Here is an 18,299-nt window from a genome sequence, read left to right as displayed (position 1 = left end):
GGAAGTTGGGGGTCTGTGCTCTTGTAAGTTGCAGCCTCAGCGAGGACCCACAGGGCCAATTCCTGGGGGTCTAAAGACCACAATGCACCATTGCCGGGCTCACGTAGCTGCCAGCCAAGTTTACATTCACTTCCTGGAAATCATGGTGAGGTTAACCATGAATTCAAACACGGCATCATTCTTAAAAGCCAAGAGCTCCTGCTGAAAAGTTAAATGGAATTCTGAAAGGCTAGGAGCCAATCAATCTTCAGATTTTCAATCTAGTGAAATTCGACCCTCCAGTATAGGTGGGTGGAATGGCAAAGAAACAGATAAATTAAAATAACCTAAAACTAGTTTCTATTTAGCTTTGTAATATGATTTGGGGCCATAAAACTGATTTTCCTCATTATACTTGGCCTAAGATATTATTAAAATGAGTTTGCAATTTTCAAATTATGTTAACAAATGGCACCCAATTACCTGCAGAGTGGCAGGGCAAAGATCAGAGCTGTGAAAAGTCAGGCCGGGAAGACCTCAAGTTTGGAGGATAAGAAGAGGAAGAAAAAAACGTGTATGTGGAACGCATACTGCGGGACCCAGCTCTTCACAGGGTTTCCCAAACATCGAGAAGCTTGAGGGGGCTACACAATTTGCCCCAAATCAGTTACTAAATATTAACACTGCGTGGAAGGCAAGCCCAGATTTACCAAGGCCAACCCCCACGCACGCTCTCAGCACACGGAGGGGATCCTCCAGCTGCCATTCTCTTTCTAGTCACTAAATGGTAGCATCCCAGTGGCCAAATGTGCTCCTTTTAAAAAAGAAAATAAAGCAAGCTCCCTGCCCTCATCTGGATAAGCTTTAGTTATGTTTGTAAAACATTCAGAAAAGGCCATAAAAAGATCTTCACTGAGGACTGTGCTAAGTATGAAGTATTATTCAGTAAACCACAACTTGGAGGCTGCCAGCTGACATCTAGCTATAACCTGGAAAGAGCGCTGGCTGAATAAAATGTGTGTGGGGTTTTTCTCCTGTTTCAATTTCTAGGTATCATTTACATTCATCTGCCCCCCGTTCTATTAAAAAACATAAAACAAAGGAGCAGAGCTACAGTAAGACACAACCAGAGTAGTTGGCATATTACGATAAACAAAGATGACAATAAAACATTTTTCCAGCTGTGATAAACATATTTAAGATCTATCGTAGAGGCTGTTGGAGCTACAACTGAAAACAATCAAAATTACAAGTTGTTTATAACACAGAATTTCTGTCTTTAAAGCTTTCATTTTTTTTCAGGCAGAAGCTGTCTCCCTAGGAGATCATTTCCTTACCTTTTTTTCAAATTTGAACTGTTTTTTTAAGCTGTGGCTTTTTTGAGGCTGTCAACACATCCAAAGTGATTTAACAACTGGCTAAGGGATGGGCAGCACCATTTGCAAATGAACAAAGCACCTGGCTCAGCTCAGAGGCCGAGCTGGTAAAGATGCTACTCAGAGTGGCCTCAACAGCCTCCAGGCTATTCTGGGGATCCGTGCCCACGAGGTGGTTCCAACACTTGCATTTCCTTACATCTCGATATTCTGAACAAGGAGTTCAAGTAACAGCTGTCTCAGTGTCCCAGAGATCAAGAAGTAAGAGAGTAAGAGGAATGAGGAACTACGTCCAGATTTCTAAACATGCACCCCTTCGTGCCATCTCTTGGCCTCTGAAATCATTCAGTTTCTATATAGAGGCTTCCCTTCCGTACTTAAAACACACACACACACCAAAAAACTTTAACCAATAAACCGTGCCATCCAGCTGTGACTGATGAGATATGCTTGTGAAATTGGCTTGTCAGATGCACTTATATAGGAGGATACCCACTTGACTGCAGTTCGTAACATCCCTGACATCTTAAAAACTTCAATAGACAACAATTTCCTCAACAAACAAAACTCTCGTGTGTGAAACTAAGCTGACCTAAGACTACCTCATCCCTTAAAAACCGACGGCAGTAAACAAGCTGTAACCCAGCTGGGCAGTGCCCACAGAAGCATACGTCCCCCTTTGCAAGACCCAGGGGACTTGCCAGCCACCTCCCTGCCTGGGAAGCAGGAACAGCCCCCAAACCCGGCATGACAGAGGAGATTCAACAGAACCCGATAACATCAGATTGTGAAAGACTTAGTCTACTAAACAGAACACTTCACTTTTTGAATCCTAAAGTAAACAGCCAGATCACCTGAGGAATCGCTGAGGTGTACCCTTGAAAAGGCACTTTATCACCCTTTGAAGTCAAACCAGTCAGATCCTCTAAAACCCTTATAATATCAACCCAAGTCCACCTGTCTTAATGAACACCTACTACATGCCAGGCACTTTGTCAGACCCTAGGGAAACAAAGAACATGTTCCCTGCTTTTCAAGAACCCCTGTAACAATGATGGGAGAGAAAGATAAACCAATCACCCCAATACCAAGTGCATACGAGATGCACTAGCAGGTAAAGAAGTCACTGACACAAGAGGTTAATCAACGCTAGGGAGCGAAGGCCTGCCCAAGAGCCCACTTGGAGCAAAATGCACAGCAACTGCACCCATTGCATTTGAGACCCCAAAACAAGCCATTAAATATAAATTTTAAAAACAACCCAGAGAAAGATATCAGTTTCTATGTCCCCAAGGAAAACGTAAAAATGTGGACAAGCTCTTCAATTTCTGAATCAACTATTTATAAAGAAAAAATTCCCCTTATATTTGATAATTTTCCCTACAGAAAAATAATCCAAGAGCAGAGACATGCTGTATTCAATGTGAAGGTTGGTCTCCTTGGGCCCTAAATACAACAGCAGCTCACCCAGTAGGAATACCCTCAGCAAGCATTTCTCCTAGAATGTCCCCAGCCCTTCCTGGAAAACAACTCAGATCACCTTTGTAAATGCAACAGCCCTGGTATCACTTGGGAGATGGAAGTTACTCAAAATCACGTCAAACCAGGTCACCACTGAACACTCTCTGTGTCCAGATGGCAAAGGCAGGCCCCGTGCAGGTTTCCTGGGTGCAGGCTACTCACATATCCACCCCGTCGTTCATTCATCAATCCTGCCCCCAGATGACCCTGGGACTGAGGACATCCTCAAGGGCAGCTAACTCCCTCCTACCCACTCTCCACCCTACATGGAGACTCACCCAGCTCAAAAGAAAGAGTACACGGGCTCCATCAAAATTCCAGACTGATTTTACATGACCCCACAGAAATCATAGCATTTCTCCTGCCCCACGTCACCCATGCTGAATAATGACAACCTCCTCACGGTCACGTGTACCAGGTAATTCAGGTGACATCAGAGAAATCCTACATTCAAGGATCTTGGCTTGATACAGGTCTAAATCAGAGACTTGAGCAGAATTTCCAAATTGAACTGAGCCAGACTTACATAGGACAAGATCCTCCACTGAGGTGAAAGGCATGTCACAGCACCTACAAGAATAGCTCCAAGGCTGGAGCAGGAACCCAAGAGGATCCCAAGCTGTCCCTCAATAGAACATCACCCAGGGTGACGGTGTCTCAACTCTGCTCCCCCATCTGCAGCCAGGAACCACCTGAGGCCATCCAAGCCACCCTCTGGAGCTCCCCAAATACCCAGCAAATTATAATGCTACCTCAACCTGGAGATTTATCCAAAGGGTTAGCTACCCCTTGGGACGAACCCAAATATGCAAGCATCTTCCTCTCCATAAAGCTTGCAAGGTCAATGCAATACCCACTGCACAGATTACAATCAATGAAAACCTCCCTTATAACAACAGTAACAGCTGGTGGTGAATGCAAAGCAAGAATTAAACAAGCAGGTGTGTGTCATGTGCCAGGTAGACGTGTGTAACAAGCAGAGTGCAGAGAAAGGAGACAGAGTGGCCTCAAGGAGCTCCCCATCTATCAGCAAGGCAGATGTGTAAAAAGACAAAATCCTAAAATAAGCAAAATACTAAGGAAGCTTACAGAAGGAAGTAATTCCGGTTCTTTGGGGGAAGGCCCAAAACAAAGAAAGCACCGGGAGGTCTAATCAAGAATAAAAAAGTAGCTAAAAGCAGAAATCAGAAAACAGATACTGAGGAAACAACTTCATAAAGAAAATTCTACAGACAACTAAGCTGTAATTTTTTAATATGACGAGACTGACTTGTTGGAAATCTTTAACTTACCAAAATTGATTCAAAAAAAACCAAAAAAAACAGAAACCTAGAACAGACCAATAGCCATGGAAGAATTTTTTAAAGTTGTCACAGAATAATCCACTTTTTAAAGCATCAGCCTCCAACTGTTTAACAAGTCAGCCCTTTCAAGCCTTCAAAGGACACTACTGCCACTACATCAACTATTGCAGAGAAGGTAAAAAGGAAAATCACTGGTAACTCATTTTACAAAGCTAGCATAAACCTGACAGCAAAATCAGGAAAAGACAGCATACAAAGAGAACCATGGAATTATCTCAAATACAGAGATGAAAAAATGTTAATATAATGTAAGCAAACCAAATTAAATTAGAACGTAAACAGTCACCCATCACAACCAAAAATAGTCTATCCCAGGAATTTGAGGACTTACTACCAGGTAATCTATTCCCACATCACCTTAATGGGCACACCATCATCTGAATCTAAATGGATGCCAGAACAACATCTGATGACATTCAACACCCATCCCTAATTAGTCACCCACGAAAACTAGACAGATAATTCTTCAATATGATGAAACCCTCTCTTAAACCAAAAGATACCATACGTATTAAGGAATATCAGAAGCATTACCATTAATATAAGCCAAAAAGGACAAACGTGTCCATTGTCAGCATTTAATACTATTCAGATGAACCAGCCTATGCAATGAGACCCTGCAGCCAATGACTGCTGGTTGGCTGACCCACCCCCCCACATAGGCCTACTAACCACCTCCCACCTTCTAGCCAGGTGAGGAAGGGACAGCTAGCCAAGCAGGACTTGCTGGCAAGTCATTCTGCCCTCTTGCCCTCTGCCTTTATACCTACCTCTTCCTGCCTGCCTGAAACACAGATGTGATGCCTGGAGGCACAGGGGCCATTTTGTGACATGAGGACCAAAGACACACGGATAGAGAAACAGAATCCTGGACTGTGGTCCTCCATGCCCTCTTTGAGCATGCTGCAGTGGCTACAGACTGCTTCCCTCTAGACTTCTTAAACTGGAGAAAAAGCAGCCCTGACTGCTTAAGCCGTTACCAGGCAGATTTCCCATTATTTGCAGCCATTTATCTTCCTAAATGATATATACCTGAAACAGAGTTAAGTACTGAAAAAACTGAAGACAAAATTATCCTTATTGGTTATCAGTGACTCTCTGCATAGAAAAATCAAGAGAATCAACTGAAAAAAACAAAAAACCATAACTAACAACAGCAATCAAAGAATTGGGTAAATACAAGACAAATATACAAAATTCCACAGCTTTCTTACATACAAGCAATAATCAGTTAAAAGATACAAAGGGGAATAAAGATTTCTTCCACATTAGCAACAGGAGTGTTAATTACCTAGAAATAACTCAAAAGGAAAAGTATAAACCTCTGTGACTTTCTATGATTTCTTAATAGATAAATAAAAGTTGATTAGAGAGCCATGAAATGTCCTTGACTGAGAAGTCCAAATATTTGGAAATGTTATTTTCTACCAAATTGATTTATTAACAACTACAACCAAAATCTAATGGATTTTTTTTTAGGAGGGTGGTGGAAAAAAAGAACTTGCAAAACAAAACAAAGCAACACATACACACATACACACACAAAACTTCATGTGGAGATTCTTCCTAGAAGATGTTAATACATATAATGAAGCTACCATGTATAAGATAGTATGATTTTACCACAAACAGCACACAGATCAGAGGGAAAGATAGTTTTAAAGTAGATCCTATAATATAAAATATATTAGATAATCCAGTGAAGATAAAAATAAAACATCACCATGTTGGGAAAACTGAATAATCAATGGGGGAGGTATCTCACTTTATTGAAATAAAAAATAAATCCTCGAAGCATTAAAGAACTAAAAGAAAAAGATGAAACATAAACTAAAAGTTAGCAGGCATGATTAAATTTAACTGATTTTGGCATGAATATAAACTTTCTAAGCAAAAGGTTTAAAGACCATAATGAAGAGACTGCTATTCTACATTAAAATGAAATACTGTATATTTCAACAAGTGAAAAAACAAGCAAGCAAAAAGCAAACTAGGAGAAATATTTGCAACACAGAGAGCACAGGGTAAAATATCTTTAAATAGAGAGGTCTATACAAATCTATAAAAGTGAACTGATAAATAACCCTATTGAAAAATGGAAGAAAAAAAAAATGAAGATCTCATCTCAGTGACAGGGCAAAAATAAAGATGCAGATGTAGAGAACTGACTTGAGGACACAAGGTTGGGGGGTGGGGACGAAGGGGAAGCTGGGACGAAGTGAAAGAGTAGCACAGACACAGATACCCTACCAACTGTAAAATAGATAGCCAGTGGGAAGTTGCTGTATAACAAAGGGAGATCAACTTGATGATGGGTGATGCCTTAGAAGGCCAGGATAGGGAGGGTGGGAGGGAGTCGCGGGAGGGAGGGGATATGGGGATATATGTATAAATACAGCTGACTCACTTTGGTGTACCTCAAAAACTGGTACAAGAGTGTAAAGCAACTATATTCCAATAAAGAGCTTAAAAAATGGGGGAAAAAAATGAAGATATCAATAATTTTTAAAAAGGAAATTAAAACAGATTAAATTTTTTTAATGCTAAAACTGCAAGGCTCAATTTAGCATTCAATATTGGTGAAGAGCATGAGTGACAAGTACTGTTGCTGGGATCTTAAACTAGGAATTTTCTGGAAAGCAATTTGGCAATATTTATCTAGGATCAAAAGTATGCACACTTAATATTCCATACTTTCAACCTTTAGGAGTCTAACCCAAAGAAATAATAAGAGTAGCACATCAACAGTAGTACACATGATTTTATCACATTATTTTTAATGGCAAAAACTTTTAAATGTTTCAATTTAGCCATAATACCGTTATAATTTTAATTTTAATTAACGACCATATTCCATGATAAAAATATAATGCAATGAATAAAAATTCACAATGTGATGCTAAGCAGAGAAAATGAGGATAAAAAATCTGTGTGTAGTGAATACCCATTTTATTTTGTAAAATATACAGGTACACACATAAGTTGAGGGGTAAAAAAAAAGATCTCAGGAAATCATAACAAACTATTAACAATGGTTACCTCTACACTGATTGACTACAGATGATTTTTATTTTCCTTTTTTCCTAATGATAGTTTCCGATTTTTCCCTAATAACCATTTGTTACTATTATAATTTGAAAAAAGCAATAAATGTAATAATTGTAGTATAAGGTGGCAGGCAAATTTGCCCCTCATTAAAGGTTCATCGTTCATCATAGTGGCTCATTATCTTTAAACGGGTCAAATATGGGAAATGGTTGTACTGCCTTACGCACACATGAGTGTTGAATCAATTCTCACAGCTATCTGAACCCTCTCGACTGCAGGGCTCATCTACAGGAGGCGGAGGGCTCTAGCAGCAGCGCAGTAAGCGGAAGAGGGCAGGAAGCTTTGCTTGGGTTGTCATCTTAGAACGCTCTGGCCTCCATTTCTTTGCATTTCATAAAACCCACCACATGCCAAAGTACCGTGGACCCAACAGTGAACACAATTCTTGCTTTCATGGAACTTTCAGTTTCTCTTTCCAAAATTTTAGGTTAAAGCCATCATGACCACTGTTTCGTCCTTTTGCCATCTGTAATTATGATCTGATAACAAATCCTGTCTCAATACAAGAATCAGATTCTGCAGTAATTATTTTAAAGCACATCTGAAATCCACTCTCTCCCAAAAGCTGAGAATTTATCATTACTTTTAAACACACAGCTTTGCTACATAGCATTAACATTTTGACCATTCAGAGACCACCACCAACTCATTCTGCCAATTAAATTTGTCACGGCGCCCAAGAAGGCCTTCACCAGACAAGAGAAACATGGCTCCACTGTCTGTACGAATATTTTTTAGAGAAATTGCAATGACAACGGAAAGTTTGAATTCTGTGACATTTTATGCTGGTGAAATGTTACCACTTCTTTAATACTGTTGTAAATAGGTTTGTATGATCAAGTTGCCTAAGGAACTTTGAATTTTCATGTTTTAAAAGGATGTATAAATTTTTACCTTTTAAAATAAAACAATTTCAGAGTAAAAAAAAAAAGAAAAAAAAAGGAGGAGGAAAAGGAGCTCACTAGATTTCCAGAGAGAAGAAGATGCTGACCTCAAACACGCAAAATTCAAAACTAATTAGCAGAGCCCGACACAGAGGGGATGCTTATTAGGTATTCGCACATCAACTACTTCGCAGAACTAACAGCGATTTTAAAAAGCAGTTGCTCCATCTGCTAATTCAGAGCACCCTGCTCCCAAGAGCGCTCTCTACACCATCAGCAGAAACTGGAAAGACTTATTCATCGGCCAGAGGTGAGGCAGGCGTGTCTAACTGTAACTGAGAGCTTGCACTCCACATGGGAGAATCCAGCAGTCACCACCTATTTTGTTATAAACGCAGTGTTTCCAAAGATGATGTGTAAGTCTACTAAGAGTCAAAGGTCTTCGTGCTTAAAAAAAAAAAAAATCACTAAAAACTAAAAGTTATACCCAGGGATTGAGTATTTTTTTTCCCAATTTTTACTGTTGAGCGAGCCCCCAAAAACTAGAGATAAGAGAGCTGTTATTCCCCCACTGGATGGGCAGCTGAGGAAAGGCAAAACAGAAAGACATGTCTCCTGTTTATGACCTCTACAAAGAGTCCCCCTGAAGATGGGCTGCTCCACCAATACATCAACTCACCAGATTGTGTAAAGCCACTTGCCCTCCAAACAGATGCTACCATAATCCCAGAGAAGGCAGGCAACAGCACTTTCACATGGTCCTAGATGAAAACACAGCCCAACATCTACAAAGAACAGATGCTGAGCTACACTGTGGGAGCTGGACATTAGGAATTCTACCCAGAAGCATTTTCATTCATCTTCATGAAAGCCCAGATGAAGTTATCACTAGATACCTTGCCTCAACTTTTCAGGCACCCAGATTTCAGAGTGGGGTGCAGGGGTGAGGGATTCATTCATCACAAATGAAATGATTCTGGGGCCAGAATTAGTTACTGCAATCAGGACCACGTCAGGGGCTAAGATATCACCCCTTACAGCTGAAAAGGTTCTTGTATTTCTCAAAATGTTGTGACTTTTATCACAGATTAGATCAGAACTTTCACATAGGAGGAATCAAATTCGTAGCATGGAAGCATGTGAACTTGAGACACGTCTGCTGATTCACACTTTTATTTAATAAAAAGGGTTGGTGGGAAAATGTGAAGTCTGACATTCCACCATTTTCTTGATTACTTTGAATCTTTCTCCCGTGTTGCAGGAATTGTAAATATTCCCACTTCTTTTATAGGCACAAAATATAATTTATACCCGAGTATGTCTTTCAAAAATAAACATTAACATTATAAGGGAAACAACAGGCACTGTTGCACAAGTCTGTGTGTCCTGATGAGCTCATTATTTCTTGGGTTATATTCACACACACACCATAAAGCTAAGAAGGAATCTAAAATTTCACCTGCGCACTTCTGTGCTGATTAAACTGAAGTTCTCTTAACTTATCACCTTCATACAGCCTGTCCAAACGAAAAGATCTCAAGAATTCCTTCGAAATAGCCCAAACAGGAGCCTAAACTTGCAAAGCTATTTTTCAGAGCTCAATAGTACAACAACAAGAAGTAGAACTTCTGGGATGGGAATTTTGCTATTTTTTCTGTTAATGGCTGCTTTTAAATGAGAGAGAGAAGAAGAAAAAAATGTCTACAGGCATTACAAATCCTGGAAGCTATGAATCAGGAAGTGGGAAATGGTTGATGCTGAAATGGCCAGCCTGAAAACCCTGGCTCTTTCATGTCATCAAGTCTCCAGGGCCAGGAATTTCAGAAATCTTAGGCATTTTGCATTATTTTCTGAATCTTAAAAGAGCTGAGACTTGAGAGAGAAAGGCCAGGGAAAATTAACCAGCGAGTAAGCCCCTAACCTCTGGCTTCGTGCCCCTACCACCACACATACCTTGCCCCCATAATTAAAGGTTCAGCAGGAACTCACTGTCTACAAACAGGGTTTTGTTCACGTCGCTGCTCAAGAGAAGGGGGTGGGAGGTCCTGATGCGCACAGAGCCGGCCCCAGGCTTCAGCCTCCTCATTCCCTCCCAGTGTGGAACCTGCAATAGACTCAGGACCCTAAACATTTCACATCTCAAAACACCCTACGGTTGATAAATAATGATGGTCACTTTTTTGTTTTCAGGAAAAGACGTTACCTCATAGATTCTACTAAACCTGAGTAAAATTCAGAAGCCCACGGAACAAAACTGCGTGAACGCTTTCAGATGTGCAGATTTGAGGGGGACACTGCTCCCCTACCTGTTTCCAATGGAGTTCGAGCAACAGCGTGGGGCCCGTTCTCTGCAGACACCCAGCAAAAGTCTGCACAGGAGTTTATTATGCTGATCAAGGGAAAAGAGCACACCATCATCCTCCTTCCAAAGGTAAGAACAACTCAAACAGAAACGCCTTCTCTTTCCAAAGCCCTCACAGTCCCAACACCAGAAAGCGATCAGGGCCTGGAAAATATTCCCAATTATTTTCTACAGGGATCAGACATACCACCTCCACTAGCAGGTTGTGTGCAACATCACATTTTAAAAAATGCTGACCTGCGGTGGAAAGCAAAGGAAAAAAGAATGGAAATGAAGTCATCTCTTCTTATTCCTATCAGATGTGATCATCTGGGAGGCCTCTGTCCGGCACTGCAATAAGTAAATCTGCCATAATCAAATAAAACACAGGCGAACACACCCAGAATGTACAGGGCCGTGCCGTGCTCAGATACAGGAGGGACCAGCCTCCTCCAACTCCCCCGCTAGACATTCACCACCATCTCCTCAAAAAGGCTCTGGGTTATTCCACAAAGACCAGTGGCCGCCAGTATGTTACTTCACTTACACAAATAAGAGGACCAGTCTTTGATGAACTGTTTTTGCCCTCAAGACTCAACCACATCCCGCAGCCTGGCCTCTGAAGACCCCCAAAACCATCCCCAATCTGCCTCAGCCTCATCCTGCACGACCACCTCCACAAACCCTCCTCTCCAGTCTTTTCTTCAAGCCCCACTGCACATTGTTAGGTCCTAACCTCAGCGCACCCCCGCGCCTAGTAAAATCCTGGTCCTCCAAGCACCTCCTCTATGAGGCCCCAGGATCTCCTCAATGTCCACCACTCTTTCCCACCCTGCTCATCCTGTTCTCATTCATCACAGCGTCTGGTCCTCTCCCCGCAGCTGTGCTTGCCGTATCTTCTCAGCCACACGGTAAGCTCTTTTTAAGGCAGAGGCTGCATCTGTGACACCTTCCTAGCGCTGGCAGGTCCCTGACCATCCAGACACTACAATCTGTCTCTCTTCAACTCCTGCAAAACCAGATTCTCTCTATCGATCTCAGCTCAGCATCTCTTAGGCCCTTGACCCACCCGTTCACCTCCTCAGCTTGGCAGTAGAAGCATCACCAAACCCCTCCACCCAGCTGCTCACTGTAGCCACATCCACGTGGCACCCTCAGCCCCTGCTCTCACGGGCACCAGGGGCAGGCCTGGCATCGGAGAGAAAGCTGAAATGAGTGAACAGGGCCCACTGCTCTGCCAGGAGCCAGAGCACCCTCCAAGCCCCACGCAGCTTCCTCGCCAGGCAGTCAGCCTCCGGGACCACACTCAGGACTCGAAGCTGGGACACTGAGCCGGCTGCAGAGCCCAGGGCGGGCCGCCCTCAGCTTCCACACCTACGTGGCAGGGATGCTGAGAGGATGGAGGGAAGGTGGGTGTGCGTGCTTCGCCCACTGCTCTCGTGGGAGTTGGGGCCTGAATTCCCAGGGCCCAGAAAAGGCCGGTCCCTACTGCTGTCCTGCTCCCATCACTCCGCCCGCACATCTAACCCTCAACCTTTCTCTGTCCTTCCATCCGTAAGAATCCAGAGCTGCCACGCACACATGGCCCTCACGGCAACTTTCTGACCAAGACAAGAAAAAGGTGGCAAAACAGACTTCAATTCAGAGCCCAGGGCAGCAAGAAAAGGATCACAAATTCCCTGCAAATAACTGGCACACACTCCCTGGACATTCAAACGGATGGTCAGGGTGGAGTTCGGAAGTGTGTGTGTGGGGGGAGGAGGTGGAGCCGTGGAAAAAACCTCACATGGGCTTGGTAACCCATCACTTCAACACGCCCCGCTTTCAGGCAGCGGGGGATCCAAGAAACGTGATAAATGTCCCTTGTAGGTTTCAGATCAGCAGATTAAAGGAGCTAACCAAGTCCTAAGAAACCCAGCCACAGGCAGCAACCCGCACGCAGGGATCCTCCTAGCAGGAGCCTTAAGACGGTCTCATCCGTCTCTAAACTGCTCGCAGGATTAACAGGAAGGCTTGATCGATACTGCTTTTACCGTCATGGGAGTGACTCACCCTTAAATCCTACCCAGTTTAAAACTCAGCTGTGAACAGAAACAAAACAACATAATAGCAGGGTCAGATTGAAAATAGCAACTATGACTTGTAAACAGTTCATGCTTATAAACAATTAACCGTCACCTCCCCAGTCATCCAGCCTTCTGGATGTGCTGAGAGGAAGGACCGCTCAGACTCCCAAGTGGGCCAGGGGCAGAACTGTCCTCAGCGCAGCCCCCAGCAACAACATTCCCCCCAACAATCCCACCCCCACCCCCATGCTGGAGTCAGAGTTACAAAATAAACCCTGAGGAAGTGAAGAGGAGTGCCTTTCTACGGCATTACACCCATCTGAAAGGTGAGTACTCACCAAGCAACTGAGCTTTCAAAAACCTCAAAGTTAAGCTGTCCTGGAGCAGAATCCCCCCTCTAGGAGCTACAGCAGGGCTTAAAGGCAGCAACTTCTTTGCCCAAAAATGGCGGCAATGGAGTCAGGTGAGATTTCCCAATAACTATGTTCCTCTCAAGCAGCATTCACTTTCAGAAAAGCAGTCGGGTGCCCAGAAGACAAACGATACACATTTTAAGCATTTGGCCAAAGCATCAGAAGGCAAATGTGCCGTCTTGAAAGCATATACTGTTAGGAACTGGATTTCACTTAGTTTTTCAAAACTAACCTGTAACCAACTCTCAAAACTGGCTAAGCACTTTTATTTTTATATATATACACACACACATACATATTACTCCATCGTCATGGAATGCACATTTCGGTCCCCCCAAAATTCATATGCTGAAGCCCTAACCCCTAAGCGGGATGGTATTAGGAGGTGAGGCCTTGAGGGCCACTAGGTTTAGGGAAGTCATGAAGGTGGGGCCCCATGGTGGGATGAGTGTCCTTACATGAAAAGGATGAGACCAGAGTGTGCTCTCTCTCTCCCTCCCTTTCTCTCTCTCTCCACCATGTGAAGATGGCCATCTACAAATGCGGATGTAGGCCCTCATCAGACACTGGACCTGCGAACACCTTTATCTTGGACTTCCAGCCTGCAGAACAGTGGGAAATAAATGTCTGTTGTTTAACTCCCCAGTCTATGGTAATTTGTCATAAACGCCTGAGCCAATGCAGACATCCCTCCAGCTCTGTAAGAGGACATCACCAACCTGGGGTACCCCATCCTCCTGCCACGTGACAACACCTCCTGCCCAGGGGAAGACGAGAGTGGTCCCTTGGACTTACGGGTCACTCCGAGATGCAGGGAAAATACCAGCCCAACTTCCAAGGCTGACTTAGCTGCCAGAAGCGAGATTTCTCCCAGAGGGCCCACACCTAGAGGCTGCTCAACAGAGTGGGGTGGAGAAAACTCCTTTCACAGCCACACAGGCTCGCCCACCTCCCGGTCTTGTTGGAATCCAGCAGGTCCAGGCCTGAGCCCTGACTCCTGGTTAAACTAGAGTGTGACAACTCAGTACAAAGAACCAGGCCCAGAGAGCACCTGCTGGAACGGTGGGCAGGCAGGCCTGGCCTTGGACATGCAGTACGTGCCCTGTGCCCTCAAGCAACGCACCCCTTGGAGCCTCCATTTCCTCTTCTTTACAGGAAGGTTCTGGCCCTTTTCTGTCTCGGAGATGCTCCCATTCTTGCTTGCAGAGGTCAAGCCCTTTCCTTCAAGGCTCGCTATGCCGTGGGGGAGTCAGTGTGCAGGAAGAAATTGAGCTGTCAGAGCAAATGAAAAACTTCCAGTCTAATCAGTGAGTGAACCAAATATCTAAACAAATCTCTCTTCTGGAAAAATAAGAAAATGAAAAAGCAATTACACGTCACATGGCTGATTAGTAATAAATTTCATTTGTGACTAGACGGCACGAGAGTCTGACTCCTGACTTGCTTTCCCTGAAAGGAAAACATGATCTGCGATACTCTCTCATTTTGGAAAACAAACCCATCCCTGGTGACTCAGCTCAAATCTACATTTTTTGGTGAGGCCTCCCTTGACCTTGTACACCCTCTGCTGTGCTCCCGTGGCACCTGTGACACCCGTGACTTGCCTCCTCCACCGTGGCCACCACGGGCAGGGGTTGGACTTCAGTTTGTCTCCCCCACTATCCCACATGACATATAGTTGAATCAATCAACAAATATTTTTTGAAATTGTGGTAAAATAAATACAACATAAAATGTACCACTTTAACCATCTTTAAGTGCACAGTTCAATGTTACTAAGCACATTCTCACTGTTGCACAACCATTGCCACCATCCATCCAGGGAACTCTTACCACCTTGTAAAACTGAACCTCCAAATCCATCAGACATTAACTCCCCATCCTCCCGTCCTCCAGCCCCTGGTACCCACCATCCTACTTTCTGTCACTATAAACGTGACGACTCTAGGTACCTCATATAAGTAAAATCATATGGTATTTGCTTATTTGTGTCTGGCTTATTTCACTTAACATAATGTCCTCAAGGTTCATCCCTGTTGTAGCATGTGTCAGAATTTCCTTCCTTTTTAAGGCTGCATAATTATTTCATTGCTTGTATGGGCCACATTTTGTTTAACCATTCATCCCTTGATGGATACTTAGGTTGCTTTCACCTTTTCGCTACTGCAAGCAATTATTTGCTGCTGTGAACATGGGTGTGCAAACATTTCTGACTCCCTGCTGTCAATTCTTTTGGGTATATACTAACATCAGACTGCTGGATCAGATTACAATTCTCTGTTTAATTTTTCGAGGGACCATTACACTGCTTTCCATAGTGACTACACCATTTATTTTCCCACCAGCAATGCACAGGGCTACCATTTCTGCACATCCTTGTCAACACTTGTTATTTTCAATTTTTTGATAATTGCCATCCCCACAGATGGGAACTGGTATCTCACTGTCATTTTGATGTGCATTTCCCTAAGGACTAGTGATGTGGAGCATCTTTTCAAGTGCTTATTGGGCTCAAGGAATAAGTTTTAACCCAAAGGAATTAACTCCTCCCCCTAAGAAAAGCACCATCGCTTACTGTGAGTTGTTTCATCAGGTTGGTTGAGTAAGTGGTCTGGATTCAAAACACATTTCTCTTGGCAACACCACCACAGCGGTGGCCCCCTAGCAAGACCACCCAAGCCCACCTAACAAGCTCTTGAAGCAGGGTTAAGCTTTGATCTCCATCCTGGTAAGCAGAAACCCTGTTCAACCCAAGGGAGCAGAGCAAGAGGGCAATTCCTTCTCTCCGTCCCAGAGGAAGTTCTCCAGCAAAGCATTTACTAACCGGGAGCCATCTCTGTGGCTGGCTCCCCACCCCCTCACCGAGACCTTCTCTGGCAGCCGGGGCCCCGGGCTCTGGGACTTCCATCCCTGCAAAGAGCCCTTGACCTACAAGGGCCAAGGGTTCTCAGTGTTTCCATACTCTGAATTTTTAATATTTTAATTAGTTTTTCTGGATAAGTAGATCCATGTGTTTCAGATCCTGTGTCCTCAATTTGGGCAGGAAAAACGGCTCCCACCCTCATTTCTCTGCAGATCTGCTTCTTCCCCAGAAGGCTGCCAGACCCCTAATTCCCTGAGCTATTCCTGAGGAAGGAAAAGAGTGCAGGGCTGTACACGCTTCGCAGTACTGTGTGAATGCCTCTCTTCTGTCCTGTAGCCCCACACCTGGGCTTTCTTCGGATTCACATAACTGCCTCATCTGGAGGAGAATGTTTCACTCCCCTTCCCGGAGACAGAAGGGACAACAGGAAGAGAGAGGAACAGAAGGGAGGGAGGTGTCTTCTACCCCCAAAGACAAATGCTGGACCAAGCACTCATGGAACTCCTCTACGTAGAACTCCTCTAGAGTCTGAGAAGGCAAATGATGCTGAGAGAGGAATATCAGACTCTATACACACCAGGAGAGTACCGATTATTTTTTAAGGAAGTAAACAACTTTTAACGTCTATCTCCTGCACCCTTAACAGTAAGAGCTAATCCCTAGTGCCGATGACAGGCACTCCATTCAAAGGAATGTGTGTGTATCCGTCCATGAACTACTTAGACCTGTCCTCTGACATGGGTGCCATTATCAACTCCCATTTTACAGATGAGAAAACTGGGGCACAGAAAGAAAACAAGGTGTCCCAGGAACAGCCCATCAGTAGACTTCTCATGTTGAGAAGCTCCAGGCTCTACCTCAAATTGCTAAAGGCAATCTGGACCATCGAACATGACTGGGGACAAAAGCAGCCTGGGACACAGCAGAAGGCCCACTTTCCAACTGAGGAAAATGGACACTCTGAGATGCTTAGGCTTTGTTCGCTCCAATGGGTGAAAAAGGTTTTAAAACTCAGAATTCACTATGCTGATAACAGGAAACTAGTCCTAGAGCCCCCAGGCCTTTCAGGAAGCCTCTGGAACTGGCGTGTTTTTAAGGTTATTTGTATAGTGAAAACAGTTGCAGAACAGGCAGCAGGAATCTTCCGGCACCAACCCCCGGCTAAGGTCCAGCCACAGCTTCTCAGGAGAACGACGACGTGCCCGGTCGAGCTAAACACATAAATCAATACGCGTTAAAAAGCACCAGTAGCAAAGCCCAGACCTGGACGCAGAGCTGGCATCCCTTTCAAACAAATCATTCCTCACTGCTCGGGGCAGCGCAGTGAGGCCTGGAAACAACCCTACGGGGTCTGCCAGCACCGCAGGGGGCCGGGCTCTGCCCACCCCAATCGCGCCAGGCCAAGGCCACGGCCAGCCGGGCCCACGACCCAGCTCGGAGGGGAACCAGGGTCACGGCTCGGCTGGGTGCCCTTGGAAAGCTGCAAAGCAGCAATGAACGCACAAGCTCACCTGAAGAGGTTTCACTTTTCTTTTTTAGAGGAGAGGTGTAACTCCCGAGTGTTTGGCTCTGCTGCCACCCCACCTTCATGGGCCCTGCCCCCTCCTGAGCCCTGTCCCTGGGACCCTGAGAGACAAACATTCAAAGAGAACTGAAGTCAGACGTCCCCCTACAGTCTCTCCTGCTCTTCAGCAGCTCGATGCCCTCACCCCTGCAACCCACACACTTCACTGTAGATACAAGGAGAGGAGGTCAATCCTCCAGGGGTTAGCATGGTGAGAGCTTCAGCGGGGAGGGCCAGGGCCTGGAGCCCCAGCAAGAGGCCGGCAGGACCACCACGGCATGCGGAGAAGAGACAGGTAAAAGCATGCATCTGTTGGATCCTTTCTACAAGCTGGTTCTGCTGGGTACCTGAGATACATTACTGCGAATCCCCACATCATCCCACCCTACAGATGGGGACACTGAGGCCTGGAGCTCCTGCTTCAGTATCAGCCTGCCCCTGAGAGAGGGAGGTAGAGGAGTACGAGTGGGGAAGGGGACTTCAAAGGCAGGCAGCACTGCGCACAGGCAGCCCCACGACAAGGGCAGATGACAGGCAGGCACTGTGCTGGCTTGTCCTGGGGAGTTCACATCCACCCTGTTCAACCTTCACATGGCGATTTTATAAGACACTCTTTTACAAGCTATGCTTGAAATTAATGTGCCAGGTTCAAATGATTATGTTTACATTTTCTGTAAGAAATCTCCCACCTTACAAGTCTCCTCAGGGGCACAAAGCTTTCAACGATAATCTCTTAGGTGTTAATTACATTCAGGAGTCCTCGTCACACCATCCTAGACACATACACTTCCAGGGCAGGAGGGGTGTGCAGGCAGCAGGC

At 44.6% G+C, this 18,299-nt stretch overlaps 1 protein-coding gene across 3 annotated transcripts in view; it reads right to left on the bottom strand.

Moving 5' to 3' along the window:
- IGF1R (insulin like growth factor 1 receptor) overlaps nucleotides 1–18,299 on the bottom strand; it is a 288,185-nt gene that overhangs the window by 256,981 nt on the left and 12,905 nt on the right. Inside the window, exon 1 of one of the 3 annotated variants that reach the window (XM_057723852.1) lies at nucleotides 14,176–14,401. The exons of the other annotated variants lie outside the window; for them this stretch is intronic. Within the exon in view, the coding sequence (XP_057579835.1) occupies nucleotides 14,176–14,191 (16 nt within the window). The 5' untranslated portion in view covers nucleotides 14,192–14,401. Of the gene's footprint in view, nucleotides 1–14,175; nucleotides 14,402–18,299 lie in introns of those variants that run through there. 3 annotated transcript variants of the gene reach the window in all.

The sequence above is a fragment of the Hippopotamus amphibius genome, chromosome 2 (genome assembly GCF_030028045.1).
Source record: "Hippopotamus amphibius kiboko isolate mHipAmp2 chromosome 2, mHipAmp2.hap2, whole genome shotgun sequence".
NCBI lineage: Eukaryota > Metazoa > Chordata > Mammalia > Artiodactyla > Hippopotamidae > Hippopotamus > Hippopotamus amphibius.
Note: the sequence above shows the minus strand (reverse complement) of the source record. Positions and strands in the feature narration are given on the sequence as shown.